The 18,994-nt window shown below is 38.6% G+C and overlaps 1 protein-coding gene across 1 annotated transcript in view; it reads left to right on the forward strand.

The window, feature by feature from the left end:
- TRPC3 (transient receptor potential cation channel subfamily C member 3) overlaps nt 1-18,689 on the forward strand; it is a 34,817-nt gene extending 16,128 nt beyond the window's left edge. Inside the window, exons 3-12 of the mRNA XM_083861680.1 lie at nt 2,373-2,558; nt 7,544-7,708; nt 9,796-10,012; nt 11,076-11,309; nt 12,416-12,680; nt 13,189-13,384; nt 14,477-14,686; nt 15,199-15,282; nt 15,795-15,870; nt 18,129-18,689. Coding sequence (XP_083717806.1) covers nt 2,373-2,558; nt 7,544-7,708; nt 9,796-10,012; nt 11,076-11,309; nt 12,416-12,680; nt 13,189-13,384; nt 14,477-14,686; nt 15,199-15,282; nt 15,795-15,870; nt 18,129-18,271 — 1,776 coding nt within the window. The 3' untranslated portion in view covers nt 18,272-18,689. The remainder of the gene's footprint in view (nt 1-2,372; nt 2,559-7,543; nt 7,709-9,795; nt 10,013-11,075; nt 11,310-12,415; nt 12,681-13,188; nt 13,385-14,476; nt 14,687-15,198; nt 15,283-15,794; nt 15,871-18,128) is intronic.
- Nucleotides 18,690-18,994: the final 305 nt, after the last annotated feature.

Genomic DNA, 18,994 nt, shown 5'->3' on the forward strand with positions numbered 1-18,994 from the left:
TATTAGAGAAAAGTTGATTATCAGTCTTATTCTTGTTGAAATAATGTTAAGCTCTGTGTGATGATTTTCATGGGTTTTGTTCAGCCATTTCCTTTAGTAAATACTTCCTTTAGCTGTAGTGAAATTTGAAAGCAACTCCTGCTTTAAATTAAATGCTTAAGGAAGAGTGTTCGAGTTCTCACCAATATTTAGGAATTCTTTTGTGGATACGATATAAACAACATAGGACTTGAATAAACTGAAGGCATGGTATTGTTTTTAGCTTTATTAGATTTTCTTCAGTCACTCCTTTTTCTTCAGTGAAAAAAATGCCCATCTTCTTTTTACATTGTGTCACCTCCTGGTGCTTTGCTTAATATTCTCCAGAACCTGAATTCTATAAATTTATACTTGGAGTTTTGGCTGCTGTGATGAAGCTCTTTTTTTGCCTAGGCTGTCATGAAAGACTGTTCTTCTATTTTTATTTTTTTTTTTCTTTGACTGCTGCTATTTTCTAGCCACCATCCTGGAGTTTTCTTTTGCAAGGTTTTTATCTTTGTAATGTCTGAGATCTCATCACATTTCACTGCCTTGATTAACTTTTTTATGAGACTTTGCCTTTTTCAAAGTCCTAAATCTTGGTCATGCATAAGCTTCCTTATCCCTTCACTGAATTTAATCACACATTCCAGCATTATTTTTATAATTAGCTCTTCTATCCTGTTCTCCCTGTTAGCAAAAACAAATCTAAAATAGCCTTATATCCTGTTGTTTCACTGACAACTGAATTAATTTGTCCTCTATGACCAAAGGGAATTAACAGGATCCTGTTTAAGGTCTATGATTAGGACTGGTTGTTTCCAAGTCTGTATCAGGGATGTTAGTCTTGTGTAATAACACAGTTTCTCTAGAAGTATTTATTTGTCTCCAGTAATGTTTCATTTTGATTCATATCTGAATCTGACCTATGGGATTGATGGCTGATCCTTGCACTTACCCAGTGCAGCCTCTTTCCCCATCAGTTCCTAAAATAATTTGAAACTACTGAGAGCACATTACTTTCTCTGTCCCAATTATATAGATGCTAAGTTGGAAATTTAACATAACTACCAGTGCAAGGAGGTAAAATTACTTAGGAAAGGAGGAAAAAGTGAGGGTTTCAGCAAAAATAAAAGAGATTAAGTGAGAAAATTACGAGGGCAGAAGCAGTAAGGAAACATTTTTGAGAAGATGGGCACCTCTAAGGGAGAATCTGCACCTTCAAGAAGTGATTTTGAAAAGGCAGGGTCTGGAAATGAACAGTAAAAACACAAAAAATGTGGAGGGCTCAAATTAGTATTTTGGTGGCCTGATGGAGGAAAAAAAAAAAAACTCTGAAGAAAATCTATGGAGTAATTGAAAAAGGTGGTTGTGCTATTACTAGTTGGGCACTGAAGGTAAAATTGGCAGATCCAGTCAAGTTTCCTCCTCCAGCTGTAGCCTCACGTGAGGAAATCAGGGGCCACATCTCAGATATGGACATGGACACAAAAATGAAGACCAAGGCTTCTTCTGAAGCAGAGATCAAGATAAGAGTTTGTAGGTAATGTCACAGAGGTGGTAGGAGACATTTACAAGTATAAACAAAAGTACAGTCAGAATATCAGATGTGTATCCTTTACCAAGTTAGCTAAAAAATCTGAAATGCAGCCACAAATGTTTTGTCAGAGGAGGAAGGAGATTAGAGAGAGGCAAATGTTTGAAGTTGACTTATAATATAGTCCTTGGAAACACTGAACAGGTGTGTAAGATGAATTCTCCTGTTCTTTCCAGAGCACTCTTACAGGAAATTTGGAGTATTTTGCTTGCAAGGTTGGTGTCCAATCTGTCATGTTATTTTATGCAGTTACTTTGTAACTCACTGTACCAATTGTTGGGTGTGAGACATTCCAAGGAAGGTGGGAAGCAGAGAGTAGAAAAGAAAAAAGGGGGAAATGTACCTGGTGTACATCAGAGTAATGAGCACTCAGCCACTTTAGCAGTGTAGAAAGAGCTAAAAGATATTTGTAGCCTCAGAGGCAATTATTTCATTAGTTGTCAGCAAAGTTTTTGTGAGAGTGAGGTTACTTTTCTGATAGTCCTGGCCTTGCTTTGTCTGTGAAATTCTTAAATTTTCAGCTGCCTCTTTTTGCCCATAGAGGTTATTTTCATTATGTCATGTTCTCATGCTGTATTAAAGAGATGCTGTCATGATTCTGCTGCACAAAAATCCTGTAACATCTGATACACTCCAGACTTGACACAGCAAAAATCAAACACTTCATTCTTAGCAACTTTTGCAGGTCCTTTTTTCCTCACCGTTGGCTCTTCAGAGTGTTTGTCACGGGCCGTTTTCTGTCCCCTTCCTGTTCCAGAATGACTACCGCAAGCTGTCCATGCAGTGCAAGGACTTCGTGGTTGGTGTCCTGGATCTGTGCCGGGACTCGGAGGAGGTGGAGGCCATCCTGAACGGGGACCTGAACGCGGAGCCGCTGGAAGCGCAGAGGCACCGGGCGTCCCTAAGCCGCGTCAAGCTGGCCATTAAGTACGAGGTCAAAAAGGTAACTCAACTCACCCCTCACAGCTCTCAGACACCATGGCAGGAGGGCAGTGCCGCCTCCTCCTCCTTCTGCAGGTGTTGTGAAGCCATGGGCAGATGCACCACTGAGATGTGGTGTGAGTAATCAAGGCTCTCAGAAGGCAGGAAGGGCCTGTAGTGAAGGGTTTCAATCTACTTGCCACCGCTGAGAAGTGGCAGGACACTGTGGTGACATCAATGAGATGTGTTAGCAAGGCTTTGCACAGTTGGTCAGATCCTTCTCCTCATTAACCCAAAGGATATCTCAGTAGAGCCAGAATTTCACTCAGTGACACTCAGGCTGTGTCTTCCCATCAGTCAATGTCATAATACCTAATCCAAAGAGAAGGTGAAAATGTTGGTTTCAACCCATAAATAGCTCACCTGCAACTCTGTGTCATAGTGAGAAGTTCCACATGATTTACTGTGTTTGTTCCTTGAAAAAATATTTTAAAACTCAGCCCTGGAAATGCATGGAATATGTCTGTGGCTGCTTGATCAATTCATTTTAGTTCTTCACCTTTGCACCTATGTCTATGGGTGTTTTGGCAAGTGTTTTCAGTAGGTGCCTCTCTCAAAGTAGTTTGCATTTTGTGAATGAATGTTGTGTGTTAAAAATGAAGCTGTGCATTGCATATTTGACATAAATACATATCATTTTATTGTAGTTTTTATTGTTCTGCTACGTTGTTCTCCTCAAGATCCCACATTAGGCTAGCACAGAAAATGGTTAATACTGTGTCCTGTTGTGAGAGGAGCCAGGAAATACAGCAGTACCTGTGCATTATTTACAGCTACCTATTTACGTGATTAGCATCACTTTCATTCCTCACAGCCATTATAGTTTCATCATCTCCACAAGAAGCCTTGTGTCTCTCAGAATAAATAACCCTGTGCTCTGTGGCCACCTCTTGAGCCTATCTGCCATATAAAACGAATTGTTTCTGGCAGGACCCCTCCAGAGCAACTGGGGATTGCTGGTGTTTATGACAGCTCCAAAAGATTGAGAACAAAAATTGTAAACAGAGATCCCAGGCAGCAAATCATCATTTGTATAGAATTGGTCTACAGCAGATAAATCCATATTAATTGTCAAAAATCAAGGTAAATATATACAAGCGTTAAATTAATTTAAAAGACTGGAACAGGGAAAAAAAGAATCAAAGTGCATAAGCATGCTGTAATGTCTAAATATATACATTCTTTAAGCTGTTGCAGTTTAATGTGTACAAAAACTTTGTTGAGGCTTGTGTCTCAGCTTCCACGCTGAAGGCTGTGGTTTTCTTTTATGAGTTTGTTGTCACTGATGAAATTCACTGCTGAGCAAAGGGCCACACAGATCTGTTAAGAATAACAGAAATCTAAATAGTGACAAAAAAAAAATTCCTCATAGCAAACTCGTTCCCTTCTCTTGCAAGAGAGAAACTCAGAGTGCTGGCTGCAGTTCACAACAAATACAGTTCAGAAGCTACAAGAGGAATGATCCTGGTAGGAGGAAATAGATGGTGCAGAGTTGTTACCATATTCATACATGTGCAGTTCCCTGGAAGTGGCCATTACACAGGGCATGGCAAGGATGGCAGTGTCTCTGCTGTCGTGGTTCTTTGATGCTGGGATTTGCGACATCAGAGCTGTGACATCAGATTCTAGTGATATGCTGACTGGAACAGGTTCAGATGTGGAAACTCCACATGGGATTATTTCAACCTTCTCACCATAGGAAGCAGACAAGGAGGTGGCTGATTTTCCTTAGCTTTCCATATTTCTAGCTTCCAGGTCAGTTCCCTGTTGGTAGTATTGCAGCGAAACAGAGCAGCAGGTCCATGAAATAGTTAATAAGCCTATGCCCTCTTCAGAGGGAGGAGAGGCAGGAAAAAACATATATATGACAAGTAGCCAATGTGGTCAGAGCTTCACTGCTAGGGAAAGGGAGTTTTTAATTCTATTAGTAATGAAACTCTTGCACTTAATGCCCAAGGTACTGCACTGAAGTGGAGCCCATCTTTTAAATGTGATGCGATTTTGAAGCTAAGGTTCAGACTGAAACTGCAGCTCCAAAAGAGAAGGACTAAGGGAATTAAGGGAGAAAAAAAACTCCAAAAAAACCAAACAAAAAAAGAAAACAAATGAGTCTTGCTCTTTATGCTGAATTACTGCTGTATGAGTGCTTTTAGTTTTGTGTCTCAACTCTGTTTTTAGATTGCAAACAAAATTCCAGAGAAGAGCTGACACTGGCCCAACTAATCTACAGTTCTTGCCAAGACAAAAATCAGGATGGAATTTCCAAATGAAATCAATAAGACCTGGAATAAAACCATAGGAGTTAATTTTCAAACCCAGAAGTGTTCAATTGGTAGATAAGAAAGAAGATGCAAAATTTTCTTTGTATTTTGAGTGTTAGTGTATCAGAGTGTGCCAGGATTTGTTCTTGCTCCATCTAAACCCAGCCATTATGATGGTAGAAATAAATAACATAATCACTCTGAGTCATACAGTAAAATATTTACATACTGATGACTTGGTTCACAGTCATGAAACTGAAAGCATCAGAAGTGTTACTGTCAATTATGCTTGGAAAAGCAGCTACATTAAATTTTTTATTTATTGACCAGATACTGTTCCTCATGCATCAGTTTTGTTCACTGGGGTTCTGCTTGGAGCTGAAGGTATTAGATACATGTGATAATAAGTTCAGCATATGTAATGAAAATTGAGAAACTGCATGGAAAAGAGAATGAGAGGAGAAATGCAGGAAGAACAAAGTTGTAGGATGATGTGAGCAGTAGTAAAATGTGATGTGAACCTACTGTCCTTAGAGGAGATGAAGCTGTAGGCAAATACAGGTAATATAGACACGCATGCAATAGGGGTGGGCATGGTTTAAAGTTGCTGAAAATAAAACCAACATAATCATCAGTTGAAGTATTTCTGTACAGACTGAGAGAGGAGGGATGAATTTCAGAGCTTTTATGGATGAGAAGTGACACAAGTCGCTCGGAGGGCTTGGAAGTGGTGCACATTGTGCAGTTGCCAGCAGTTGAATAAGTTGCTGAGATCCTCTCAAGAGCCTTTAGACTCACTGCCAGAGAAGAACTTGCCCATAACCCTTGGCGTCTTATTCACTAAATCTTTCCTTTTTTCTTTTCTTTTTCTTTTTTTTTTCTTTTTTTTTTTTTTAATTATAGCAGCTATCCTCTTAGTTCCAGATCAAAAAGTTGATAGATCAGGAGAATAAACCAGCACAGAGCTCTGGATGAGGTACCACAGGGCCCATGGGCTGATTCCCAGCCCTGGATAAACTTCCTTAAAGCTCCTTTACTGTTTCTTCCCATTCCCTGTGGTAACAGAAGGAATGATGTGGGTGTTTCTTCCCTCTTCTTCCCTACAGTTTTAAGCCTGATTTTAAAAATGTCTTTGTAATTTGAAATAATTATTTACTTTCCTGCCTTTGTCCACAGTTAATCTGCTGTGAGATTTGTCCCTTTGATGTCCTGAGTTAACAATGAAATTTATCTTAGCAAAAGAAGAGGCTGGGGGCATATGTCAAAATCCACAAACACAAAAACCCAATCTCCTCTCCTGAAATGGGCCAGGCTGGCAGTTTTTATGGTGCATAAGCTTCAAAGGTGACAGCCTAATTAAAAAAAAAAAAGTTGTTTGAATCGACATTAATTTCTTAAAGGACTTTTTTACAATCTCTTTATTTATTTCTCTTGGCCACTCCACTTTATGTACAAACTGCATTAATATGTGAAGTAACTGATTAATGCATCACACACCAAAATGCTTAGGGACTTGATTTTATAGCAAAGTAGATAAAAGTATGAAGATCGCCTCCCTTTTTAAAGGGAGCAGTTTTCAGATTGCTCTTCTTGAGAGGTTTCAGGTTCCCTGTTTTCATTGCCAGTGATTTAATTTGATTTTCTTTAAAAACTCTGTCCTGTTGTACTCCTCTATGCACTTTTTAATGAGATTTGGAATATTGATAGAGTTTTGCAAGCAAGACCTGGCAAACAACAGTGTATGTAGTACATAATGATCTCGGCAGAGTACAAGGGATAATAAAATGGCTATCCAAGGTTTACAGTATTTTAATTCTTTTTTTCCGGAGTATAACCAACTGATATCAAATATCACTCTTAACCCAACACAAATTCTCAGTTACTGGATTTACTTTCAAAGCCTTTTTTGTGAAACACTAGCCTTCTTTATCCTGATTTACTAGTTATTGATATGTATATCACCAGATTTCTTCAAACTGCTGTGAAAACCAGGCTGCTCACCCTTGTGCTTAACTTTTGTCCCACATGCTCTTGTGATGTGGTGATGCCTTGGGAAGGCTAACCTGGAGGAGAGACTAGACAGAGCCAAAAGAATAAAGTAGGTATTTATTAAAAGGCCTTTAGGGTACACCTTGGGCAGGACAAGAGCCTGGCCAGGGCTACACCAAAGGTGGACCCAAAATAGTCACAAAATGGATGACCAGTCACGAGGTTTCACTCTTTTGTAAGTTTTGGTGCTTTTGCACGTTTGAGTTGGTTAATTCTCCAGTTACAGCTTCAGATTAGGAAGTCCCATCCTTCTTGTTTTCCCTCTTCAGTCCACTGTTGTTTGTGCTTTTGGGCCTGAAAACTTGTAACCCTTGTCCTTAGTCTGCATGTGGAAAAGGATTTATTTTGTCTACCTACTCTGTAAAGAGAGCTGACTAACACTTAATATCAAGCTCCGAACTACACACCTAGGCAGTACAGAATCTGAAAAACATGCAAGCTAAAACTTCAGGCAGCAGTGGCAATTTGTTCTTATCTATTAATGTTTGCTTTAAAGGAAATGAGAAAAAAGCCATGGTTCTTAAATATCTGGTGTTAATTTAGACCTGAAGGTGATCGCAATTGTGCATGTAGCAGTTACATAAACTCTTCTTATTAATGACAGCATGTCTTAGTTTTTCTTTCTTTTTCTTTGCAGTTTGTGGCCCATCCAAACTGTCAGCAACAGCTACTGACAATCTGGTATGAAAATCTCTCAGGATTACGGGAGCAGACCATAGCTATCAAGTGTCTGGTGGTGCTGGTTGTGGCATTGGGCCTTCCCTTTCTAGCCATTGGTTATTGGATTGCACCTTGTAGCAGGGTACTGAATTTTATAAATTATGTGTCTTGTGCTGTTCTCAGAGCTGCTTTTCCTTTTCTGGCAGTCGATGTGCAATTTCTGCTGCTTCCAAATTTTAACTAATTAATGATATTTTTAGCCATCTCTAACCTTGAGCCAAAAGATGCTAAGGGGTTTCTCGTTATTTTCACTGTAAAGAGGGGACCACAACGATGAAGTATGAATATAAATTAGCATTAAGCCGAAGGAAAGAAAAATAAGGAACTCTCTTCTCTGAGAGCTCCTTTTCTTTTTTAATTTTCCCTAGGTTGTGCTCACCTCACAGTCTCTGCTGTGTAATTTATTTGTATTAATAACATGGATTTTTTGAAAGTCACCACTCAGATTCTTTATTAAGTCTCCTCTGGTGGCATCCTGAGGTCTCATGCTGTTCCCATATAAACCATTAGCAGAACATCTGTTGACTTTACTGATGCAGAACTTAATCTTAAGTAAAATATTTGTTATCCCAGCCCTAGGAGGTCTGTTTGCCAACTGAACCATAGAGCAGAAATTAAATTAAATGCATCATTCTGACTATGTAGTGGAGTATATTTGTAAAAGAGCATAGCTGTAAACTCTGACCTTTTAAAAATATGTTAAACTTTAAGTGTGCTCCCACCTTTCCTGCTGATCTCACAAGGAAAGAAACAGCAGTTTCTTTGAAATCCTGATGGTCTGTAGCACATGAATTGTTTGCAAATCAGGTGTGTTGATAGATCTTTGGTAAATCAGATGAAAGATTTCTCTGTTGCATTAACATTTTAAAAAATTCTAAGTACATTTACTCCTGTGCTGAATGTGGTCTTTCAATTTTATTTCCTTAGCAAGTGTAAAGCAAAGAAATGTGAGTTTCTTTTATATTTCATTCTTTTAGTTCATTTCAAAGAGGATAAGGTTTTTCTCATCTACATATTTGAAGAGAACCTGATCATTTCTCTGGGTTAAATATTTATTTACTTTAACGATAAACCGTTATGAAAATTGCGTAATTGTTACTCCCATTATCCTCTGAAATGTCACTTTCCATTAATATCTTTAGTAAACATATTCCTCACAGCTCCATAGAATAGGAACATATTAATACATTTTTAGCTGCTGTCTAATATGGAAAAGTGACATTTGTCCTTGAGCTCTAATTCCCAGTAGCAGAAACATCTGATGTTTTTTGTTGGTACTCGTGTCAAATAAAAGCGCTATACATTCCGGTCGGTTGTTGGATCTTGCAATTACAAAATGCTTTCTAAAGGTCAGGAGCAGGAAGGGAAGCTGAAATTGTTTGCCCAGGTAGTAAATGTAGTTTAATGTGTGCTGGTTTGCTTAGTTCACAGTAACTGACCCAAATTTCAAGGAAAACAATTCCTTGAAATAAGAAAGCTCATGTGGTCTTCTGGAATAAGCTGTTCCCCTCTTCTGCTGCAGACAGGCTGCCCCTATTGCTGCTTTTTGTTCTTTTACCAGGCCCAGATGTGAATTAAACCTGCTGAATTTATTTTAAAAATCACTAATATTTTTGATCTTATTTTTCTTAGTCCGTTCTGTGGAACAGTTGTGAGTTTTAATAGACACAGGTACTTACTTGGCACTTAGAGCTCTGAACATGTGTTCTTTGGCTTGCAATACAGTAACCAGAGATATGAAAACAACTAATTTTCCCTAGAGCTGTAGTTATAGAAAAGTTAATAGAACACTCTTGTTGTTAGGGAAAATGTTTTGCTGGAGTTGGTAATTTTAATAATTTATCTTTCCTCGGGCTTGCTTTACAAACTCTTCCTGGTCACTGCCATTGTACATTTGCAATTCCTTGGAGTGTTTCCCCTCAAACATTGCCATCTAGAGTTTATGGAACTACATGAGCACTCACTAGCAAGACAACACACTCTGTGCTGCTCCCTGTGGGACCCTTTTGTCTGCAATGGCAAAGCATCACAGTTGAGTGCTCCTGGAAGAATACCCTTTAAGAATGAGGTTTCTGGCTCTCCTGAGCTCTGAGTGCCCGTTTATGCTTCTGGAATGCCTGAAGTTTCTTTGAGAAAAACTGAGTGACTGCTTTCATTCTGCCTTTGCAGCTTGGAAGAATTCTTCGAAGCCCATTTATGAAATTTGTGGCACATGCAGCCTCCTTCATTATTTTCCTAGGCCTGCTGGTGTTCAATGCCTCAGACAGATTTGAGGGCATAACGACGCTGCCGAATGTCACTGTTACTGATTACCCCAAGCAGATCTTTAGGGTGAAGACCACCCAGTTCACCTGGACAGAGATGCTGATCATGGTGTGGGTTCTCGGTAGGTACATTGCCCCTTCATCTTCCTGTTCTCCTACAAATAGAAATTCTGAAAGGGAGGAGACAAGCCAAACTTTTGATCCAGCTGCTGTGTGCAACAACTAATAAATCCTTAGGGAAGGTAACAGGGCATCAGGACAGATTTTGGATCATTTGTATCTCATGGTTTAAGCACTGCTTTATCCTAAACTGTGTCAGGGTTGGGAGATGAATGTCAGTTGCATGCTGGGAGTTCCAGTTTATGCCCTTTATAAAAGGCAAGGATTGGGATTTTTCCAATCCAGTGTGTGGCTGCTCTGAGTGTGGTTGGGATGGCAGCAGCAGCCCCTTTAAATTACACGGCCAGGGAAACAAGAAAATGTTTGTGGGGTCGAGATTTTATTATTTGTTGGGTTTTTATTTTCCCTAAGAAGCATCTTTGAATCAAGCAAAAAGTCTTGATTCACAGCAACTGCATCTCATGGTTATGATGAGGCTCTGATCAGGATTAAATCCACATAAATTAATTTCTGAGAAGTTTAAGTAAGAAAACTGAATTACGCCTAGCCATATTCCACTTTGTATGCTGAAAAGCATCTTAATTCTGTAAAGTGGAAAAAATGTAACATAATTGCATCCTTTATATTTGATCATCTGGGTTGTTGGGTAGTTGTGTTCTTGTGGAAAAATTAAACTCTCTGATTCAGAAATGGCTTAGGAATGTAAATGGTAAGAAAGTAAGAGGACATTTTTTCCCCACAGTTTATTTTTCCTCCTTTGAAATTACAGAGATTTTGTTGTTAGGCCACAATACTTTCACTGCAAAATCAAGGCTCTACTCTACCCTCTGTGGGGTGATGTGTTAACTATATTTCCATTAATTAATCTCAATAAATACCTTGCTATTTGATCAACCCTGTTGAAATGAAGAGAGAATAACCTTAATGAAGGGGATGATGATGCTGTGATACTGCAAATAAGTGAATCTCAGCTCCACTATTACCCACTTCCAAGAAATGGGAGAATAGAGGAACTTAAATAACAGTTTGGCAAACATTGTTGTGCTTTTTCATTTCTTGTTGCAGGTATGATGTGGTCAGAATGCAAAGAGCTGTGGCTGGAAGGACCCAGGGAATACATCTTGCAACTATGGAATGTTCTGGATTTCGGGATGCTGTCCATTTTCATTGCTGCTTTCACAGCCAGGCTCCTGGCATTCCTTCAGGCCACAAAAGCACAACAGTATGTGGATAACTACATTGAGGAGAATGACCTCTCTGATGTCACGCTTCCTCCAGAAATTGAATATTTTACTTATGGTGAGCTTAGTTCTTCTGCCAAACAGATCTGAACACAGGGAAGCTTGAAGGATACATTTAGAAGCCTCTCTTTATCCTAGAGCTAAATTTGACCCCCTTGATTTTAAACATTTGGAAGTTATATTTTATTCTTGGCTAATTGCACAACAGATAAAATGTTGATGTGGTTCCTTTCTCGTTTTCTTGGTTTAGTTGTTTGATAGTTATTCATGTTCATAAACATCTATCAGCATTTCCTCCTGAAGGAAGGATGCTGGCCCTGTGAAGGTCTGCTTAAGTAGAATAAAATTACTAAATACTTATTGCAGTGCAGAAATTGTCAAGAAAGGAGTGATTAATCTGTATTTGCAACACAAGAGAATGCTGCTGAGAGTGTATTTTAGGATGGGCTTCAATATATTGTAACAGCATACTTGGTTTTGTTACTTATCTTAATTGCAGTATAACCAATCTGAACTTGTGTATATGTAAATACACATTTAGAAACACAGGGTATTTTGATATGAAATGCATTTTAATTCAGCGTTTTTCTTCCTCAGATGGTGCATGAATTCACATAGTAATTTATGAATTTCTGTATAACTCAATTGTTTCTGTGCACATTCTACGTGAAACCCACAATCCTATTTCTTTTGAGGTAATTGACAAAAATCTTTATGGTCACTATGGGAACTAGGTTATATCCTGCAAAAAGCAAAAGCTTGGTGTGACTAATAAATGAAATTGTTCATCAGGAAACACTTAACTTCCCATCAATAAAACACCAAATAGGAATAAATTTCCTAGCTGTAGTGTAGTGCTTGTTAAGATAGCTAATACAGACATACTAAAAATGCAGTAAGGAATTAGGTATTGTCTAGTTCAGGTTAAAAAGCAAACTGCCAAAGAAAATGTCATGTTTCCTCAAGTCACTTTTCTTCTAACAGAAGGTAATGTAACTCATTCATAATTTCTAATTTAAATGAAATAGGAATAGAGCAGCAACTATTAGACTCTTCAAATATTTGTCTCAACTAAATTCAGACATGTTAATGGAAAAATCCTGTCAAGGTTTATTCCTCAAGATTGTGATGAATGAGTAAGCCCCTGTATTTTGTATCTTCCAGCTAGAGATAAATGGCTCCCATCTGATCCCCAGATAATATCTGAAGGCCTTTATGCAATTGCTGTTGTTCTCAGCTTTTCTCGGATTGCATATATCCTGCCTGCAAATGAGAGTTTTGGGCCCTTGCAGATCTCACTTGGAAGGACTGTTAAGGACATCTTCAAGTTTATGGTCCTTTTTATTATGGTATTTCTTGCATTTATGATTGGAATGTTCATACTGTACTCCTACTACCTTGGAGCTAAACTAAACCCGGCCTTTACAACGTAAGTATGAGGTTTCATTGCAAGCAAAAAGCCAGTCAAAACTTTCAGGTTTTTCACTTAAGATTAAAAAGTCCGTGAGATAATGTGTGCTCTCTCTTAGCATTAAAATAAAACTGAAGACCTCAGGAAGCAGAACACAAAAGACCAATTGTTCCCTGTTTGTGTAATGGAAGTTTTCATTTCAGCCTGAAAAAAATTTCACCTGTATATATTTCAATCACACAGACTTGTGGGCAACCAATTGGAAGAAAATATTACTTGATATAAAATTCCTTTCTAGTTCCTGTTGTTCTGCATGCATTGTTACAGATCTATTAGATGTGATGGATAGGTGGAGCACAGAGAAGAAAGGGAGAGTGATGTGAAAAATGCTTCCTTGCATGTTTGTTGTTTTGATCAGTGCTCTGATTCACAGACAAATTAATTGAGGTTGTTTATCACTGTATACACAACTTACATATTTCTTTGTGTAGTTACTAATAACACCTTCCTCTCTTTTCCCCTGCAGAGTGGAAGAAAGCTTCAAGACCTTATTTTGGTCGATATTTGGCTTGTCTGAAGTAACCTCTGTTGTCCTCAAATACGACCACAAGTTCATTGAGAACATTGGTTATGTTCTTTATGGCATCTACAACGTCACAATGGTGGTGGTTCTGCTCAACATGCTGATTGCTATGATCAACAGTTCATATCAAGAAATTGAGGTGGGCTCTGTTCTCAAGCTCTTCTTTTCTGTTATGCTGAAAAAAGGGCAGAGTTAATAGGAAGTATTTCAGTGACATGCAAAAAGTACTAAGAAGAGATTACCACAGGAAAGGGTATCACAGAATGTATAAAATAAGGCTGACTTTATCTAGCAACTCTGCCAAGCTGCAGAACCTCACGGGATGTAAACAAGTTTATCTCGTGCCATGGACACATTATATTTGGCACTCATCCAACTCCAATTAAAAAACAAATCAGAAAATGTAGAGTATTGAAGATGCTTGGGTTTCAAAAATAAATCTCAGGTTGCTGAAAGTAGAAGTATGTTTATAGTGCCAGCTTTCCAGACCATGAGTTCAAAGAGTACTACATTCACACAGATGCAGGCACACACCCACACAAACAGGAAGAAGGATTGTCTAAGACATAGTGTACAAATGGATATGTCATTCTCAGTCTTTTCAATGAGTTCTGGGAAATATTAGGGAATTCAGCAGGAGAAAACTAGTTATAATCCAACCTTGGAGTACTTCAGTAAGAATGCATTAGGACAAAATAAGTTTGTCAGTATTTAACATGATTTCTTCAGAACCACAAAGTTTGTGTTTTCTATACTCCATTATAAATCAGAGTTGCTTGTCCTGGTTATGTAAAAAGCTGTGAGCACTACCATTTTAAGCCATTTTTTGCCTTGAGTCTAATACTTCAACACTTGTGCAAGTACCAAACTCGGGACCGCTTCAATAAGAAAAACAAGACTTGAAAAAAAAAACAAACCTGAAAGCTCCACTTTAAATAGCAGGGAGTTTATATGTTGGCTTTCACTTGATGCAAAAATTATGCTTGTTTAAATGCTTCATGTGCTTGGACTAAGCCTTCTCAATGAAATATTGCCATAAAGAGACAACTGAAATTTAGTTAAAATAGACTAAGTAAAGTGGTTTCATTTTTGCAGAACTGATAGAAGTCTTACTAGCAAGAAAATAGTATTTTATCTAAAACCAGAAATATGTTACAAAGCTGTTTCATTGCAAAGAAGCTTTGCATTTCATAAAAACCAAGAGCGTAATTTGTTTTATTTCGTAACACAGGATGACAGCGATGTAGAGTGGAAGTTTGCTCGTTCTAAACTTTGGCTGTCATATTTTGATGATGGAAAAACATTACCTCCACCCTTCAGTCTTGTACCAAGCCCCAAATCATTTTTCTATTTCATCATGAGGATCATTAAGTTTTCTAAGTGCAGGAGGAGACGGCTGCAGAAGGACATTGAAATGGGAATGGGCAACTCCAAATCAAGGGTAGGTACTGAGATCTTTCCATTGCAGTGAAGAGCTGTGTGTCCTTTCCAGCAGTCTTCTTTTCTTTTTAGTTTTAGCCTATAATCCACACTTCTGATGATAGTAATTAATCACTTATATCAATAAATCTCAATTTCAAACTGCCTAAACATACTGCATGAAACAAGAAATAAATATTGTTAGAACAATCAAATCTGGGGAAACACAATTAAAACAAAAATTGATGAGTGTTCAAAGATGCAAATAATTCCCACAAGGAGTTACTTGAATATTGATTAAAGATACTTTAAGTCTATGTCCTCAGAACAGGATGGCTGAAATTATCAGCATTTAAAAAAAACCCCCAAGAAATCAACATATAATTAAAGACAATTTCGGGTTTTTTAAAAATAAAACTCTAATATAGTAAAAGATGGAAAGATCCTCAACATGTCTAAAGAAAAAGAATAATGGAGCTGAATCCTAACCGTGAATTCCATAGTTTATTTTAATTTTGTCTTACTTCTTCCTAGTTAAACCTTTTCACTCAGTCAAACTCCAGAGTTTTTGAATCCCACAGTTTTAACAGCATTCTCAATCAGCCAACACGCTATCAGGTGAGTACATCAGTGACCACTGTCCTGGGTAATAAAACTGTGAGAAGGTTCTAGCAGAATTTTGTGTTTCAAGTACATTTTGCCTTCACCAGATAAAGAAAACCTCCTGTAGAAATCCTAGAAATTCTGTAGAACCTCCTAGAAAGTCTAGGATGCTCCTTGAAAAGACAGTTATTGTCCAAGCCTGTTATTTGAAGCATTTCAAAACTAGCTCATGCAGTACTTAAAATTGGTCTCTGATGTCCCAGTTGGGAAAGTGGGAGGAGCAAACATCTAGAACTGGGGAAGGAATATCTGAAATGAGTTTTCTGGGTAAGGGATGTGAAAGCTGACTAGGTTGGCTGTTCCCTTCCTTTCTCAGTATGCTCCCAGAAAAGCCTGTTTGAAGCAAGTGCTTCATCTAGGGCTGTTCATTCTTTCTTAGGAAGATGTGACAGAGAGAGCTAAGAAAGAAAAACGAACAATGTTTAATTATATAATTTCACCTGATTACATAACTTTTAATCTGGCAGCAAATAATGAAGAGACTGATAAAACGTTATGTTCTGAAAGCACAAGTGGACAAAGAAAATGACGAAGTCAATGAAGGTAAGAAAGAGACTGCAATATTCAGAGGCAATTTTCATGTTGTATTAGGAACCAGTATTACAGTGATGCATGGGGGTTTTGAGTGAAAAGAGGGATTATTTCTATTTCACATGCACTGAGGCTCTGATAGTAATGGAAGTATGCCCATGTCATCAAAAAAAAAAAAGAAAAAAGAAAAGAAAAGTAGGACTAAAGAAGTAAAACTGAGAAATATTACAGGGCCCATTTTACAGATAGAAAATGAGAACACAGACATAATGCACAGAGGAGATCTGTGAAGGAACCACTAACTGTATTCATACTTACAGAGTCCTAATCAAAGCTGCAGGATCTTCCTCTCTGTTTCACTCAACTGAACACACAGTTACACACAGTTTACCATTTTACACCATGAACTATTTGTCCTGTCTTTCTTCATAAAGCTGTGAGGAATAATCACCTGTAAAGCTGCCCATCATTAAACAAATCTGCACAGTCAGCTGCACGGTGATAAAAAATGACAAATGTGAGCTCTGTTTTAATAGGAGACCTTTTGGGAAACAGTGAATCTGAGCTCTCTGGCAGATGTGAGAGATGCTTGCTCCAGGTGCACACCCTAACTCACCACTGACTGGGATGAGATTATGCCAAAGGTTGTCCTCCTTCCTCCCACCTTCCAGGGATGAAACACAGGCCTGCAGTCCAACAAAGAAACTCCTGAGCTCTGGGCAGATTCCCCAAACACAAACTCTAGCTAAAATGCCCAGGATGGCCAGCCTGGGCTCAGAAGATATATTACTGGCATGGCAGCATCAGGCAGCTGCGTGCACATGTGATGTGAGGGGCCTGAAAGCGCTGCTCAGCACTCAGCTAAAGCAGCAAAGCCTCTGTTTTGCTCCTTAGTTGCCCTCTGCTTACCTGTAACTCTCTGCAGTGAGAAGCAAGGAGAAAAAAAGATTAAATCTCCCTCAGTGCCTTCAAAAGGCAGCATTGTGCACTGACTGTTATCCTGACGCTTCCCCATCCTGTGTGTCTGTACAGAGCTGTGATTGTCAGTGACAAAAGCAGAAAGGCTTCTAAAAGTGAATCCTCTCAGTGTGCTGTTCTCCTGAATTCCCACTGCTTTCCTCCTATTCCTGCTCTGTGATGTAGGAAATCATCTACCTAGTGACTGATGAAAAGACTGTTCTGTCACCAGCAGTGCCAGCCCTTTCCAGCTCCCTGATGCCACTTTGGTGTTGGCAGAGATGTGTTTAAATTAGGAAGAACAGTGCAGAAGAATCGGGGTTTACTGACATCATGGTTCTGGCTTTGGCACCAGGTTTTGTAGAGGAAAGTCCAGTTTGAGCAGGGCAAGTAACCCTTGAGTTTCATTCTTCAGCTGCACAGCCAAGTGCTCTGTGTGTCCTGAGCATCTCATTGGTAGTCAAATTAGAGACCCAGCCTCTGAAGACACAATTCTTCAAGTCTGCTATATCCTAAACAGAACACGTTAGCATTTCCGTGTACTACAACTACTTTAACAAAAGCCTAGAGATTTCCCCTGTTCTGCATCACTAGAGAATTTAGGTGTCTCTTCATACTCTTTTATTTTATACATGACAAATCATTTCCAGAGGAAATGTAAGAATTCACATCCCTCACACTTGCTGGAAGAACAGTATTTGAACATTTTAAAAAGCTTTTGCTCTTGAACTGAATATGCTACAAGGGAAAACATGCTGCTGCTTATTACGAGCCTGGCCTTGACAGCTGTCTTTGTTTAAATGTTTTTTTTTTATATTTGTCAAATTATAATGTCATGTTAAATTGGTTGACTTTTTCTAATTCCAAGGATGTTGGTAAGGAAGAGGAGAGAGACTCAGAAGCTGTGAGTTTTACTGCCAACTCTGCCACACTTTTCCTTTGTGATTTTGGCACATCCCTTCAGAAAGAAACCTCTTTTCCTTTTCTCTCTAAAAAGAGGATACTAATATTTACCTGCTGTTCAGCAATGTTGGTGTGATTGATTCATTAACCTTTGGGTACAGCCCTTTGAGAATCTTTGGTGTTCTGTATACACCCTAGTGGACTGTCAAAATTCCTTCAGTACTGTTTAGGGGTGGAGACACATCTCACTGAGAATGAAGAAGAGGTAAATCCTCCTGACCCATCCTGTATCTGCTCTCATGAACATTTTGGGATAATAATCTGAAACAGGCACTGATGTGACTTAACAGAAAAGTACTGACTGAATGTTAAACTTTGCTAATGAGGGTTTCTTTCCATTACTACTGCAGGTGAATTAAAGGAAATCAAACAGGACATCTCCAGTCTTCGCTATGAACTGTTGGAGGATAAGTCCCAAGCAACAGAAGAGTTGGCAATTTTAATACATAAACTCAGTGAGAAACTAAGTCCTAATATGCTGAGATGTGAATGATTCAACAGAGGAACCATGGCTTCGACTACAGCACAACTACTTATTGGCAATAATATTTCAGTATCTTATACTTGAAAAAAAAATGTATTGTAGATTTTTAGCACTAAATAACTTTATGTACAGCTTCTCTGGAATTTAGTCTTAGGAACTTTTATTAACTCACCACAAAAAGATCGCTCTCTTCATTTTAATTGTCTAAAAGCAAGAACTATCATAATTTCTTTTTTTTTTTTTTTTGCATTTATGCATTAAAAAGGTATAATGGTATCGACTGCTGATGTTTTAACTGAGGTTTATGATTACATATGGAGAATTCTTTGCACTAAATTTGCAGGACAAAAAAAAATAACAGATACAGCGTAATACTCTGTTCCTCGCAGTGTCCAGGTACAAAATAGGGTTTTTCATACTACAATAAACTAACTAGAGACCAGTGGAGGATTACTTGAAATCTCTGTTCTTTATTAGCGGTGCTAATAACGCGTGGTTATGAGTTCTGACCACAAGGAGCTGCTGAGAACCAGGTAAGGGGGAATGTAATGGCGGCAGCGCCGTTTGGCATGCTCTGTGCAGCCGTGCCCGCACCGACCCTTTCTTATTTCAGCGTGTTCACTCAGGGAAGAGTAAGGATTTCTTTTGTAAACTCAAACTCCGGGCAGGGCTGGTATTTTTGGCTCCGTTGTTAAATAAACCATCCCTCGCGTGCACCTCGACGCCGGGCCC

Source organism: Zosterops lateralis (assembly GCF_965231275.1).
Source record: "Zosterops lateralis genome assembly, chromosome: 5".
NCBI lineage: Eukaryota > Metazoa > Chordata > Aves > Passeriformes > Zosteropidae > Zosterops > Zosterops lateralis.